We start from the raw sequence: 16,284 nt of genomic DNA on the forward strand, positions 1-16,284 counted from the left end.
GTTATAACTGTACTGGTTTTTCATATAGAGTGGTGCCTTGGGTTAAGAGTTAAATTTTTTCCATGATGACGCTCTTAACCCAAAACACTCGTATGTCAAAACTAGCTTCCCCATTGAAATGAATGGTAACGGCATTAATCCATTCTGCCATTCTTTTCAATGGGGTTGCCGCTGCTGCCAGCGGCGGCCCCATTCAATGCAATGGGCTGCCGGCAACCACGCAATGATTTTCGGAAAAGAGCTTTAAATATAAGCCCTTCCCTAAAAATCACCCAATGCATGTGTAAAAAAAAAAAAAGAAATATATACTCATCTCTCTGCCGCTTCCGGGGCTCAGCCGCGTGTAGCCACGTCTTCTCCCTGCACTGCTCTGAAGTTCTTTCATCAGGCGGGGATTTAAAATCCCTGCCTGCTGAAAGAGCTGTATCTGATTGCCTGATATCTGTATCAGATTCATTGAATTCAAAGAATGGCTGAGCGCTGTGACCAATCACAGGCAGCGCTCAGCTGTCATTCATTGAATGGTTGAGCACTGCCAGTGATTGGCACATGGGCTATTATACACTATTAATGAGCCCATACCACATGCCATGCGACAGATAACTCTCTGGTATATCAAGAGAAGGTACTAAGATATAATCAAGATATTCATCGTTGATACAGTATCTTATTGGCCGATAATTCGGTGTGTTCTGGTACGCGTGTGGTATATCATATTTTTTCTAGCACATTTTAGGAGCGATCACACGTTATCCATTACTGTGCCCGTTGTGTAAATGTTTTTTAAGAGATATTTAATAAAGTTTAATATTTTAATATGTCTTTTCTGTGAAGGGCAGTTTGTCATACAATGTATAAATGTACATAATTGGCTATTGCATTAAATAAAGGTTGGGTTTTGGATTATTGTAATATGTAGCCTAAGCAAACCAGGAATCAAAGGGTTAAGTAGTCAATGTAATAGGAACTCCAACCGTCAATGCCTGCAGAATTAATATAGCTATGATAATCCTGTGTGTAGGTGTTCTTACTCTCCCCTCCAACCTCAAAGGAAATGAGCAACCTGATGAATAGTTACAAATATATCATATGTGACAATATTATACCAGAATACGGATCTATAAATAATACAGAGAACATAGAATAAAATAATCTGCATTGACGCATTATTGATCCAGTAGTTGTCTCCGATGTGAATGCCCTCCGCCTTGGAGCGCCCACGTTATCTTCTGTAGTTGGGTTTAGCAGCCTGAAACAAAATCAGTAAGGTGTCAGGTTATTGTATAAGACTGGATCTCATCAAAATGTAAAAAAATATGTTTGTGGGGTCAATGTAGACCAATTAGTATGTCCTCTATCAAACTACTAACAACAACTTGTCCATTTTATGTATGTATGTATGTATGTATGTATGTATGTGTGTGGGTGCTTCCCATGCTCCTCCCTTGATCACATGCTAGTGACATCATCACAGGTCCTACAGCACGAAAGATGCAGAGTATAACAGCAGCCGTGTGCTCATAGGACCTGTCTCATATGTCACTGTCATGTGATTAGCCACCGGCACTTAGCTCCGTCCCCTGATCACATAACGGTGACATCATCGCACAGTCACATGGTCTCTTAGCTCCACCCCGTGACGTCATTGCAGGTCCTTCTAAAGCATAAATTTAAAACACACATCATACCTGCAGGCCTGTGCTCACAGGACCTGTGATGATATCACTGCATGTCATGAGTCACATGGTCTCTGAACTCCACCCCGTGACATTGCAGGTTCCTACGAACCCCCGCGATCTCAGCTGCTATAGATACAGCAGTACTTAGTCTGGCAGTTTGTAGCTGGTTGTGAGACTGCTGCACACCTGTGTGGAGACTCAATAAATGAGACCTCACAAATGTCCACATACATAGCTAGCAGTGCATACTGATCAACAACATTGACACACTTCTGTGGCCCTCTTGGTGGCTAAATTTATCGCTATTAGAATATGTATGCCACCATCTGGGACGCCAACTTCAAAGCCTATGAGTTTGCATGTTCTAGAAGCCGTTAAAGGAAATGTAAACCAATATGCCACAGGATACCATATGGAACCTGTATGCCTCCATGTCCGCCTGTATCACATTTTGTATCCAAGCTAGAGGCAGTACAACAGGGTAGTAGAGTCTCCATGCCCTCCCGTTGTGATAGACATGATGATTATTTATAAATGTCTATCGATTAATATAACCCAAATGTATTTTGCTGTTGTAATGACTCTAAGCTCTGTGGAGTCTAAAGGACACACACAATTCAAAAAGGTAAAATAGCGAGCAGCGCCAGAGATGGATACTTGTTCTTTAAAAATGCATCAATGGATGCCTCTTTATTGCATTAAGAAAATCCAGTAGCGCACAACGTTTCGACCCGACAAGGGTCTTTCTCAAGTGCACTTGAGAAAGACCCTTGTCGGGTCGAAACGTTGTGCGCTACTGGATTTTCTTAATGCAATAAAGAGGCATCCATTGATGCATTTTTAAAGAACAAGTATCCATCTCTGGCGCTGCTCGCTATTTTACCTTTTTGAATTGATGATCCTTTGAGGACTCAAGGGAGTCGGGTCCTCCTGTGTGAGCTTTTTGCGCACTATTTCCTTGCCATCTCCCATTATTGTGGTTGGATCCAGCGGAGTGCTGCCGCGATTTTGACGATTGGATGATTGATAAAGGACACACACAATCTAATCATGGTATTTGCTAGCCAATGGATGGGTGATGTATTTGCTCTAAGTACATAGAAGTTGCTCAACCAGTTTCTAAGAGTTAGGGTGCGGGCAGACGAGCGTAGGCGTATTTACGTTCGCACGAGCGCAACGTATAATCGCCCGAGCGATCGTTTTTCACCGATCACGACCAGAGCTAGAAAGCGTATTTTCGTTTGTTCCTACTTTGCAAACGGTCTTTTCAGCGATCGAATATGCGTTGGCGCGTATTTCGGTCGCATATGTTCCGTTTTTTTTCGAATTGCCGTTTTTACGCGCCGTAAAATCGCCCATGTGAACGAATACATTCGAAACCATTGCCTCAGATGGTCACGTATATACGTTTGGTCGCAAAAACGCGCCGTTTATGCGCTCGTCTGCCCGCACCCTTAAGGGCCATAGTGTTATGTGTATATCCTTATATCCTGTGACCAACACTGAGTGTTGAATTAGCACTTCTTCACCCCTCCCATCCTGAAACTTCTACAACAAAGGAATTGCTTCAGCCTGAGCACATGTTGATAAAACTTGCTTATACACAGACATGACTGGAGCTAGGACAAAGTCCACATTATACTGGACTTGAGAGAAGGTGGGCAAGGAGGCTGGGAAATCTATATGATCCAGCAAATGAGAATCTTATATGTTACTGATGTAATCTGTTGCACGCCCATTGAAGGGCGGTTGTCATGTGTTATAATAAAAAGCCTGAGCCTCTACACAGTGTAGAGACTCTCCCGGTTTTAGACAAGCATTTGTGTCTGATTCTGGTCGACGATGTGTGCACACGATACTCAATTCGGAAAGCGACAAAATACCCCAAAGCCTGCTGGAGAAATCATAATCCAGATCACCGTATTATATCTTGTATCCAAGCTAGATGCGGTACAACAGGGTACTAGAGCCTCCATGAATGGGTTGATTCATTGAAAAAGTGTCACACACATGTCAAATAAATTCACCAAGAGTATACTAATGGTAAACAAGAAAACGTAATCCAGTTGATAGTCTTACATGTGGATTAGCATAACACGTTGGTTGCTGATGAGTCTGATTTTCGATGTTGAACGTGGGGTTGGTCACACCTGATTCAAGTCCAGCAGGTCTACCGACACAAAAGAGGAATATTTTATGTCATATTCACATCATATTTAATAACTACAAATACAGGCCTTTCCTGATCAAGGCCCATGGGATGTAGATAGCCCAAATTTTCAATATTCATAATATACAGCTTATCTCCTTTCATATAGAAGATGCATTTGTGAAATGGTCTACCAAGAAGAACATAGAATCTGGATTTCTCTCGGCCTGCTCCCAACTAGTCAACAATATCAGGAGGGCACCTACTGACTATCTACTCCAAAGGCAGCTATTGGATCATTGGCACATATGAAACACCTCTCTTATCAAAATTTTAAGGGAATGCTTGGTGAGCGCATTCAATAAAGCAATTCTTTCCAAGCATAACTTAAAGAGACAAATCCTAATGACAGAAGCTCTTTGCAGTGGTGTCCAGGAACACATTACAGTACATTGTATCTGAGTGTTTTGTTTCAATTCTTGACTCAATAACAATTGATACTGATATGCATTGGTATGTCCAGGCAACAGTTAGGCAGCCAGACGAAAGTCCAGCAACTGGACACTTGGCACATGGTGGTAACTGTTAATATACTCTATTACTTGTGTGTCTATTTATGGTAGCCTATTCTTTGTTAGTCCTTGGGTTCCTCACATTCTTCTTGATACATGCTGTATTTTACTCCTTCACACCCACTATTAGTCGTACCTCTGCTTCTTCCTCTGAGACCTCTTATAGAGCACAAGAGCCACAACAACCAATATGATGATGATGATGATGATGATTGAGATGATGATGATGACGACTTTTGTAATTGAACTGGAGGAGCCTAGTCAGAAAGCAGGAGAACAACATTAAAATCTCCTTTATACTTCAAACACATTGGCCTACTGCTGACTTAAAGGGGTTGTCTCGCGAAAGCAAGTGGGGTTAAGTACTTCTGTATGGCCATATTATTGCACTTTGTAATATACATCGTGCATTAAATATGAGCCATACAGAAGTTATTCACTTACCTGCTCCGTTGCTGGCGTCCCCGTCTCCATGGCTCCGTCTAATTTCGGTGTCTTCTTGCTTTTTTAGACGCGCTTGCGCAGATGGGTCTTCTCGCTTCGGCTCGGCAGCAGCGGCGTTTTGGCTCCGTCCCCTTGTACGCGTCATCGCATAGCTCCGCCCCCGTCACATGTGCCGATTCCAGCCAATCAGGAGGCTGGAGGCAGGAGTCGGCACACGTCATGGGGCGGAGCTACGCGATGACGCGTACAAGGGGGCGGAGCCAAAACGCAGCTGCTGCCGAGCCGAAGCGAGAAGACCCATCTGCGCAAGCGCGTCTAAAAAAGCAAGAAGACACCGAAATTAGACGGAGCCAGGTAAGTGAATAACTTCTGTATGGCTCATATTTAATGCACGATGTATATTACAAAGTGCATTAATATGGCCATACAGAAGTACTTAACCCCACTTGCTTTCGCGAGACAACCCCTTTAAAAACAGCTACACTCTATTAGATTGTATGTAAGGGACTGAGGGGATGGATTTCATGGTACACAATTATCAACCACCGCTCGCCATAATCTTTGAACATTCCTGGAAAACAAGAGAAGTCACAGAAAACTAGAGAAGGGTAAATGTTGTCTTAATCTTTAAACGAGGGAATAAGAAATTATAGGCCAGTGAGCCTGAGGGCGTGGTCACACGAGCGTAGGCATAGTAACATAGTAACATAGTATGTAAGTCCGAATGAAGACATTGTCCATCTAGTCCAGCCTGTCTATCCTACTGTGTTGATCCAGAGGAAGGCAAAAAAACCCCAAGGCCAGAAGCCAATTAGCCCTTTTGGGGGAAAAATTCCTTCCCGACTCCCTAATGGCAATCAGACTGTTCCCTGGATCAACCCCTAATAGTTCCTACCTGCCTGTATACCAGGATTGACACTTAACCTAATATTTATATCCTGTAATATCCTTCTTCTCCAGAAAGACATCAAGTCCCCTTTTAAACTCCTCTATCGATTTTGCCATCACCACTTCCTCCAGTAGAGAGTTCCACAGTCTAACTGCTCTTACAGTAAAGAACCCCTTTCTGTGTTGGTGATGAAACCTACTTTCCTCTAATCGTAGCGGATGTCCTCTTGTTACCTTTGTGGTCCTGGGTGTAAACAGATCACGGGAGAGATCCATGTATTGTCCCCTCATGTACTTATACATGGTTATTTGGTCGCCTCTTAACCTTCTTTTTTCTAGAGTAAATAGTCCCAATATTGATAACCTCTCGGGGTATTCCAGTCCCGTCATTCCATGTATTAGTGTTACCATGCAGGGCGGCGCTGGTTCCCACGGCCGGCGCGCGGCGCTCCGATGTCGGCCCCGGCGTCCCAGAGCTCTGCTGTCGGGGCTCTCCCGGCGGCGTGGAGCAGCCAGCGTGCAGCGGCGTGGAGCAGCCAGCGTGCAGCGGCGTGGGCGTGTCCGCCCGTAGGGTGCCGCCCGCTCTCCTCCACCTTCCTTATGCAACAGTGGGAGAGTCGGCTCCTCCCACTCTCCACCCCTGGGCGGAGGCTTTTAGTTAAAAGGCTGGCAGTGACCTGAGCTCACTGCCAGTTATTGGTTCTGCCAGCCTCTAGTCAGGTCTGTCCCAGTCTGTGCTAGTTGCTCGTCAGTAGCCTGTCTGTTTACCTGTGAGCTCCATCTCCAGACTTACTCTGCTTGTAAGTTTTGTTGGTTTGTTCCACCTGCCTCTTCTGTCGGCACTCTGTCCCCTGTTAGTAGTTCCATCTAGGTAGTCGCCAGGTCCCTAGCCAGCGCAGGGACCGCCGCCCAGTTGTCCGCCTGGGGTTAGCCAGGACCGAGGCAAGTAGGCAGGGACAGTGGGGTGCGGGAAGATCAGGGCACCCCACCTGGCGCTCTGGGGGGCAGAGTGCCGTAACATAATATCTGGCCCTTAAAAACCGTTTGTCATGGAGGCGATCAGTTCCCTCACAAACCAGCTGCAGGCCCTGGTGCCTGTGATCCAGGATTTATCTGCCCGCATGGTGGCCCAGGAGCAGCGGGGGGTGTTGCAGGGATCGGACGCCGCAACCAGCCCCGAACCCAAGTGCCCTCTTCCCGAGGCGTTTTCTGGGGAGAGGAACAAGTTTTTTGTTTTCCGACAGGCGTGCCGCCTGTTTTTTCGGATGCGTCCCCGTTCTTCCGGGTCAGAGGCTCAGAGGGTCGGGCTGATAATGTCCCTGCTGCGGGGCTCTGCCCAGACATGGGCCTTTTCCATCCCCGAGGGTTCCCCCTGCCTGCAGTCTGTGGACTCCTTTTTTCAGGAACTCGGGGGTATCTTCGATGAACCGGACCGAGTGGGGTTGGCGGTTTCGCGGTTGTTGGCGCTGCGGCAGGGGTCGGCTTGTGTGGAGGATTATTGCTCCAACTTCAGACGCTATGCGGGGGATACGGCATGGAACGATAGCGCGCTGAAAGACGTTTTTCTGCAGGGCCTCTCGGACGCAGTTAAAGACCTGTTAATTTCCCATCCCGTTCCCGGGTCCTTAAGGGAGGCTATGGAGCTAGCAGTGAAGGCAGACAGGAGGCTCAGGTCTAGGAAGCAGGACAGGCAAACCCGTAGAGTCAGGGAGGTCGGTTATCCCGGTCCCTCTTCCTCCTTACCAGTCCCTGTGTCCGAGCCGATGAAGGTGGATCCGCTGGACCCCAAAGAGCGACGCCGGATCCGTTTGTTGCACCGTCTCTGCCTCTACTGCGGGAAAGCTGGACACCGGGTGATAACCTGCCCACTGAGGGCTCAACGCTCGCAGCCGGAACCGGCGGAAAACTCCGAGTCCTAGGCGATTGCAGGGAGGATCGCCTAGGACTTCAGGTACTTCCTAAACTTTTGGTACCGTGTCATGTTAAATTCCGGGATTTTTCCCGATCAGGGCGGGCGTTTATTGATTCTGGAGCAGCCGCCAACTTGATAAGTCTGTGTTTTGTCCGTACTCTGATGGCGGAATTTGTGGCGCTGAAGACGCCAATTCATTTTACCAGTATTGATGCTACCCCCCTCTCTACAGGCCTGGTACGATGGAGGACCCCAAGATTACAGTTCACGGTGGGGATCCTCCACTCGGAAGAACTGTCCTTCCTGGTTATGGAGAAAATGTCGGTTGATGTGGTGCTTGGTATGCCCTGGTTGGCACTGCACAATCCCCAATTTGATTGGTCCACCCGGGAATTGACTCATTGGGGATCATCCTGTCATGACCACCTGTCTACCATAGCTGTGTGCTCCGCAGATACGGTGCTCATTCCGGAGTATTTGTCAGACTTTCAGGATGTATTCTCCAAAAAACTGTCTAAGGCTCTGCCTCCTCATAGGGAGTGGGACTGTGGTATTGATCTGATTCCCGACAGCCCCATCCCTAAGGGAGCCATTTTCAATTTGTCAGGCCGTGAGCATGAAGCCCTCAAGTCCTATGTCTCGGAGGCTCTGGCCAACCGGCATATCCGGCCGTCCAGGTCCCCTGCCGGGGCGGGTCTCTTCTTTGTAGAGAAGAAGGACGGGACACTAAGGCCTTGTGTGGATTATCGGGCCCTGAATAAAATCACTGTGAAGAACCAGTGCTCCTTGCCCCTAATTCCTGACTTGTTGAATCAGGTGGTAGGGGCCCACTGGTTCTCCAAACTGGACTTGCGGGGGGCTTACAATTTAATTCGCATTAGAGAGGGAGATGAATGGAAGACGGCGTTCAACACCCCGTTAGGACATTTTGAATGTCTGGTCATGCCTTTTGGACTTTGTAATGCCCCCGCTGTGTTTCAGGGTTTTATGAACGCGGTCTTCCACGACTTTCTGGGGGTATTTCTGGTCATCTATCTTGACGACATTCTGGTGTACTCGCCTGACTGGGACTCACATGTGCGGCACCTGAGGTGGGTCCTGACCCGTTTGCGCGAGTATCAACTTTTCGTCAAGTTAGAGAAATGTACGTTTGGTTCTAAACAAATATCCTTCCTTGGTTATGTAATCTCACCCACAGAGATTCAGATGGAGTCTGATAAAGTAGCAGCAATCTCCCAATGGGTCAGACCAGACAACCTCAAGGCTCTTCAGCGGTTCTTAGGTTTTGCAAATTTTTACCGCAAATTCATTAGGAATTACTCAGTTATTGCTCAACCTCTAACCGACCTGACTAAGAAGGGGGCCAACTTGGGTAAGTGGTCGCCTGCAGCCCTTGAGGCCTTTAGCCGTCTAAAAAAGGCATTCACGACTGCCCCGGTGCTAATACAGCCGGACGCACAACTACCCTTTTTTATTGAGGTAGACGCGTCTGAAGTGGGGACAGGAGCAGTATTGTCGCAGGAAGTCAGTGGGAGGTCTGGGTATAGCCCATGTGCGTTCTTTTCGCGGAAGTTCAATTCAGCAGAGCGCAACTACGACGTGGGTAACCGCGAACTATTGGCTATCAAATGGGCCCTGGAAGAGTGGCGACACCATCTTGAGGGTGCTAGACACCCAATTACCGTATATACTGATCACAAGAATCTGGTATATCTCGCCAATGCTAAAAGACTCACAGCTCGTCAAGCCAGGTGGGCGCTGTTCTTCGCCAGGTTTAATTTCGTCGTCACATATATCCCAGGAGAGAAGAACGTGAAGGCGGACGCCCTGTCACGGAGTTTCGGGGTATCGGATAGTGAGACCATGACTCCCGAGAATATCTTAGCCCCCGGCGTGGTGGTGGCAGTTGTGGAGTCTAACTTCGTCCCTCAACTACAGGATGCTCAGCAGGACGCTCCTTCGGGGGTGCCGGAGGGCAGATGGTTTGTGCCTGAGACCCTACGCCCTAGAGTCATGGATGAGTCTCACTCGTCGGTTCTCGCCGGGCATCCAGGGTTCCAGGGGACCCTGGAGCTTTGTTCCAGACACTTCAGGTGGCCAGGCATGTCTCAGGAGATCCGCAACTTTGTGAGGGGTTGCTCGGTCTGTGCTCGCAATAAGAGTCGGCGGCGTCCTCCGGAGGGTCCTCTGAGACCGCTACCGGTTCCTTCCACCCCATGGTCGCACCTATCAGTAGATTTCATCACTGACCTTCCAGAATCCCAGAAGTGCACCACTATCTTAGTGGTGGTCGACCGGTTCTCCAAGATGGCACATTTTGTGGCGTTAAAAAAGCTACCCTCGGCAAAAGAATTCGCCACGATTTTTGTAAAGGAAATAATTCGCCTACATGGGGTTCCCCAAAATATTGTATCTGATCGCGGGGTTCAGTTTGTGTCGCAGTTTTGGCGTGCCTTCTGCAGAAACCTGGGAACGTCGCTTTCCTTCTCTTCAGCGTTCCACCCGCAGACTAATGGTCAGACTGAGCGGAAGAACCAAGATTTAGTGCAATATTTACGGTTGTTTGCTAGCGAAAAGGCTCATCAGTGGGCAGAGTTCCTGCCCTTGGCAGAGTTTGCACTAAACAACCGCCTTTGTTCTTCCACTGGGGTGTCTCCATTTTTTTGTGTATACGGTCAGCATCCTCGATTCCTTACAGCAGTCCCTACCCCGTCGGTCTGTCCTGCAGCGGATGTCGCCACAGATACGCTTCAGGGGGTATGGAAAGAGGTACAGAGGAACTTGGAGGCAGCGGGGGCCCGTATGCAGTTGCGTAGTGGGAAGAGTCTGTCTGTGTCTGAACCTTACAGGGTGGGACAGAAGGTATACCTGTCTTCTAAAAATCTCAAATTGCGGGTTCCGTCCTTGAAGCTGGCGCCACGTTACGTAGGGCCGTTTGCCATCACACGTGTGGTGAACCCTCTCGCCTACGAGCTGGGGCTGCCACCCACATGGAGGGTTCACAGGGTATTCCATAAGTCGCTATTGAAACCTTTTGTCCCTTCGGTGACAGGTCTGCTTGAGCCAAAACCTGATTTGCAAATATGTGCCTTTATTTATGAGGGCTTCTATTCAGGGGGATAAACAATGTAATGATTACTGCAGTCTCAGGGCACGGTCACACGAGCGTAGGCGTATTTACGTTCGCACGTGCGCAGCGTTTAATCGCCGGAAAGAACGTTTTTCGGCGATCATGACCAGAGCTAGAAAGCGTATTATCGTTTGTTTCTACTTTGCAAACTATCTTTTCGGCCATCGAATATGCGTTGGCGCGTATTTCGGTCGCGTATGTTCTGTCTTTTTTTCGGGTTGCCGTTTTTATGCACTGTAAAAAAATCGCCCGTGCGAACGAATACATTGAAAACCAACGCCTCAGATGGTCACGTTTATACGATTGGGCGCAAAAACGCGCCATTTATGCGCTCGTGTGAACGCACCCTGACTTGTATACCGGGAAAATAATTATTAAACAGCATGTATGCAAGTGCTTTGATAAGAATGGAGTAATTAACCACAGTTAGCATGGGTTTGTTACAAATAAGTCATGCCAGATGACTCTTATTTTCCTTTATGACAGAATCACCAACTGGGTTGCTCAGGTAAATGCAGTAAATATAATATATCGTAACTTTAGTAAAGCATTTGACAAAATATCTCATACCGTCCTTATTGAAAAAATGATCAAATATGGGATTGACAAGTCAACTACATACTCAAAGAGTGGTCATAAATGGCTGTACATCTAAGTGGAAGAATGTATCAAGTGGGGTACCACAAGGCTCTGTCCTAGGCCCAGTGTTGTTCAACATTTTCATAAATGATCTAGAGGAGGGAATTGATGGGAAACTGATCAAGTTTGCCAACAACTCAAAGCTAGGAGGGATAGCTAACACTAGAGAAGAGAGAGAGGATTCAAAAAGATCTGGACAAGTTTGCACAGTGGGCAGCAACTAACAGAATGGTATTTAAAAAGGAGAAATGCAAAGTCCTACATCTGGGTAAGAAAAATAAAAAAAGCACATACAGAATGGGAGGAATTGGGCTAAGCAGCAGCACATGTGAAAAAGACTTGGGTATACGAATAGATCATAGACTGAACATGAGTTAACAGTGTGATGCAGCAGCCAAAAAGCAAACACAATCCTGGGATGTATTAAGAGAAGCATAGAGTTTAGATCCTGTGAGGTAATTATCCCCCTCTACTCTTCCTTAGTCAGACCTCATCTGGAATACTGTGTCCAATTCTGGGCACCCCAATTTTAAAAAGACCGACAAATTGGAGCAAGTTTGGAGAAGAGCTACCAGGTTGGTGAGCGGTCTGCAAATCATTTCCTATCAGGAACGGTTAAAGGTTCTAGGAATGTTTAGCTAGCAAAAAAGAAGGCCGAGAGGAGACTTACTAGCTGTCTATAAATATCTGAAGGGCTGTCACAGTGCAGAGGAATCAGCCCCATTCTCATTTGCACAAGGAAAGACTAGAAGCAATTGGATGAAACTGAAAGGGAGGAGAAACAGACTAGCTATTAGACAGTGAGGGTGATCAATGAGTGAAACAGGTTGCCATGGGAGGTGATGAGTTCTCCTTCAATGGAAGTCCTTAATTCGATGGATTCGATGACCCTGTAAGTCCCTTCCAATTCTACCATTCTATGAGTCCAGGGCATATGGAGATGCTAGGACTGAGCTATTCAAGGGCAAGGAATTCATATATCATGCTTTATCTTGCACATGGGCCCACTGTGTTCTATATCTGCCCTTGCAAACATTGTTTATTTTATATATTTATTAATTTTGTACTTACTGTTGGGAATTCTGCTGACAATTCTGCTATCACAGTTGGGTGGTGCCCAGCCTTCCTCACAGTGACACTGCAGCTCATGGTCACAAACCTGTAAGAGAAAGAGGTTAATAGGATATTTCTAATTTTATCAAGATAAGGGCAAATACCAGGGCCCACTGAGACTGGGGGTGAAAATGATGGTCTTGGTAAACATGGTCAATGCTTGTCAAGCTAGGAGTGAAGTAATGTATACAGGAGGCATAGGCCTACGGTAGTTCTGCTTATAAAACTGCAGTGTGTTGCAGTGTATCACTATGGGTAAGGCTGCCTTCACATCTGCTTTGGAACCTATGGGTAGAGGTTCTGTCGTGGATATGGCACAAAATACAGGAAGAAATAGCAAGGTGGGATAACTGTTCAGAAACTGAACGGACCCTATTATAGTCAATGGGGTCCGTTCAGCGCTGTTTAGTTCCATCAAAAGACGGACCCTTTCGGCTAGAGAATTTCCTTTTCCTGCTTCCTGAATGGAGCAGAAAAACGGAATTCCCAGTGCAGACGGGAAGACAGCCTAAGAGCTTTCCCCATAAATTCCAGAAGAGGATTTGTGCTCTATAGTGGGTAAATCGTAACCAAAACCCAACCTCTGTTTGTAAACCATTTTTAAATGGTGAAATATTAAACACAAAATAGAACAGAAAGCTGCCCAAATGCCTGGTTCTCCCAGGTTCTTGGATGGATGACTCGGACTTGATATGTAGTGATACATCCCCTGCTTACTACATTGCTGTATGGCACTTACTACATAGCTTTACGTTCCAGGATTCTGGAACACCAGACAAATGGCAGCCATATTGGTTGTCACCATGATAAAAATATTGGTGTTTTATTCTTTATTTTAGGGTGAAATGTTTTGTTATAAATTTATACATGGGATAAAAAAACAGTACATTACATAATAAGTGTAGACTAGAAATGAAAGAGCACCCAAATGCTTGGGTGCTCGTTGCTCGAGTCGAACTTTTCGTAATGCTCGAGAGCCCATTTCAAGTAACGAACTCCATTGAAGTCAATCGGGGACTCGAGCATTTTTGTATAGGACTGATGCTCTGCATAGGTGATGACTCGTCAAACACCAGAAAACATCAAAACGTCATGGAAACCCCACAGAAATGGATAGGGAAGGGTCAACGTCAGCATGCATGGCTCTATAGGAGGCTCCCAGGTCCCACTATTAAGCCAAAATGGGGGCAAGAGTCTGGCACCACCCCCCTAACAATTTACTTCGGACAAACCCTCATTAGCAAGGCACACGTGCTGGCACATATTAGCTAAGCACCACACTACCTGCAACCAAGGACCATCACTGCCTACGGGTGACACCGCTGCCTCTTCCCCTGAGTTACATGCTGGCATTGCTGTCCTTCCCCCGCGCGCACGACCCTGCGTCCACAGCGCACACAAAATTTTCCCTGCACAGCGTTCAGCTGGCCTCATGCCACACCACCCTCATGTCTATTTATAGGTGCCTAATGGATGAGGAGGAACCGGAGGCACACACTGCAGAGGGTTGGCAGGACTAGGCAACGACCCTCTTTGAAAGTGTGGGCGATAGCCTGCAATGCTGTTGAGAATTGATGATAAATTGACGTACGATCATCATTCCAATCCAGTGCCACCTTCCTCACAAAATTGTCAGGAGCCGCAAACGTGGGCATAAAGGGGACTCAGGTGCCAGCACTTCTACACATCTCTACAATGCAGCAATACTCTGTGTAGGAAGCACGAAGCGGGCCCAGGGTCAGGCTCGGTCCCACCCTCCACCTTGTGTGACCCAAGGTGCCGTGAGTTACATAGCAATGGGAAATCTATGTGTCCCCACACAATTCATTCTGTGTAGGTGTCAGATAGCTCAATACCGTAATGGGAAGTCTTTGAGTTCCTTTGGCTCGCCTATGCTGTCAGTGCACAAAGATGGTATTACACAGGAAGAAATCAGAATGCCCAAACATGGCATTCTCACACCTCAGCCTCGGCCCACATTTCTGCCCAAGTCAGTCAGTGTATTTGTGCCAGATAGATAAAACACCGCGATGGGAAGTCTTTGTGCACCCACAGCATAGGCAGACCCCTGTAACATTTCTGTAGCAGGAGTATAGGCGGACCCCAGTAACATTTCTGTAGCAAAAGTATAGCCGAACCCCTGAAAATTTTCTGTAGCAAGAGTATAGGCTAAAGTTTTAAATGGAGCATTTTGGGCCGCATGGAAATTGGCAGTTCAGAGTAATGACATGCTGTTTTAGGAGGAGTAATAATATCCGAGAGGGATACACAAAGCTAATTCTTCTCTTTTTTAGGGTGATAGAGGATGCATTTTTGCCCTGTTGCAGTGAAAAGATTCTTTAGGATCCGCTGCTTTTCACCGTTGGAGAAGAGAAGTTTGGGGAAATCCAGCCTTTGTTCATCTTTATGAGTGTAAGCGTGTCGGCAGTGGCAGTTGACAGGCAGGTACGCTTATCCGTGATGATTCCCCGAGCTGCACTAAACACCCTCTCTGACAAGACGCTAGCGTCAGGGCAGGCCAGCACCTCCAGGGCGTACAGCGCAAGTTCGTGCCACGTGTCCAGCTTTGACATCCAATAGTTGTATGCAGCAGAGGCATCACATACTCCCTCACCATCCTTTTACAGTGCTCCCTCCGACTCAGCCTTGACTTGGGGAGTGGTGACACAGCCTTGCTGGGGAGCCATAAAGCTGGCAAAGGCCTTGGAAAGTGTTCCCCTGCCTGCGCTGGACACGCTGCTTGATCCCCGCATCTTCCCTGCTAGTTGGCCCTCTGAACTAGCGCTGTCAGATGTCCACTAGCGCTGTCAGATGGGAACTTTAGCATCACTTTTTCCACCAGGGCCCTGTGGTATTGCATCACTCTTGTACCCCTTTCTTCTTCGGGAATGAGAGTGAAAAGGTTCTCCTTATACCGAGCGTAGAGAGGGGTGTACACCCAGTAATCTGTGTTGGCTAGAATGCGTCTAAAGCAAGGGTCACAGGAAAGGCAGCCTAACATGAAGTCAGCCATGTGTGCCAGGGTCCCAGTACGCAACACATCGCTGTCCTCACTAGGAACTGACTTTCAGGATCCTCCTCCTTCACAGCCCATACGCGCTGAATAGATGAGAGGCAAGCAGCATGGGTACCCTCTGCAGTGTGGCCAGCTGCCTCTTCCCCCTCCTCCTCCTTCCCCTCCACCTCCTCCTCCTCCCAAAATGCACTGAGATATAGACATAAGGGTGGTCTGGCTATCAAGCGACATACTGCCACCCCCCGTCTCCTGTTACAACCGCAAAGCGTCGGCCTTTATGCTTAGCAGCGAACGTCTCAGCAGGCAAGGCAGCGGGATGGTAACGCTAATGATTGCCACATCTCCGCTCACCATCTGGGTAGACTCCTCAAAGTTTCCGAGGACCTGGCAGATATCTGCCATCCATGCCAACTCCTCTGTAAAGAATTGTGGAGGCTGACTACCACTCTGCCGCCCATGTTGCAGCTGGTATTCCACTATTGCTTTACGCTGCTCGTACAGCCTGGCCAACATGTGCAGCGTAGAATTCCACCGTGTGGGCACGTCGTACAGCAGTCGGTGCTCTGGCAGCTGAAACCACTGTTGCAGGGTCCTCAGGGTGGCAGCTTCCGTGTTGGACTTGCAGAAATGTGTGCAGACAAGGTGCACCTTGTCGGGCAGGTCAGATAAGTGGGGGTAGTGTTTCAGAAACCGCTGAACCACCAGATTGAAGATGTGGGCCAGGCATGGCACATGTGTGAGG

The 16,284-nt window shown here is 47.5% G+C and overlaps 1 protein-coding gene across 1 annotated transcript in view; it reads right to left on the reverse strand.

Annotated features, from left to right (window-relative positions):
- Positions 1-544: 544 nt before the first annotated feature.
- LOC136610186 (zinc metalloproteinase-disintegrin-like) overlaps positions 545-16,284 on the reverse strand; it is a 71,715-nt gene continuing 55,975 nt past the window's right edge. Inside the window, exons 18-21 of the mRNA XM_066589429.1 lie at positions 12,485-12,572; positions 4,537-4,657; positions 3,759-3,849; positions 545-1,249 (exon numbers count right to left, since the gene is read on the reverse strand). Coding sequence (XP_066445526.1) covers positions 1,223-1,249; positions 3,759-3,849; positions 4,537-4,657; positions 12,485-12,572 — 327 coding nt within the window. The 3' untranslated portion in view covers positions 545-1,222. The remainder of the gene's footprint in view (positions 1,250-3,758; positions 3,850-4,536; positions 4,658-12,484; positions 12,573-16,284) is intronic.

This window comes from Eleutherodactylus coqui, chromosome 2 (genome assembly GCF_035609145.1).
Source record: "Eleutherodactylus coqui strain aEleCoq1 chromosome 2, aEleCoq1.hap1, whole genome shotgun sequence".
In the NCBI taxonomy this organism is placed as follows: Eukaryota; Metazoa; Chordata; class Amphibia; order Anura; family Eleutherodactylidae; genus Eleutherodactylus; species Eleutherodactylus coqui.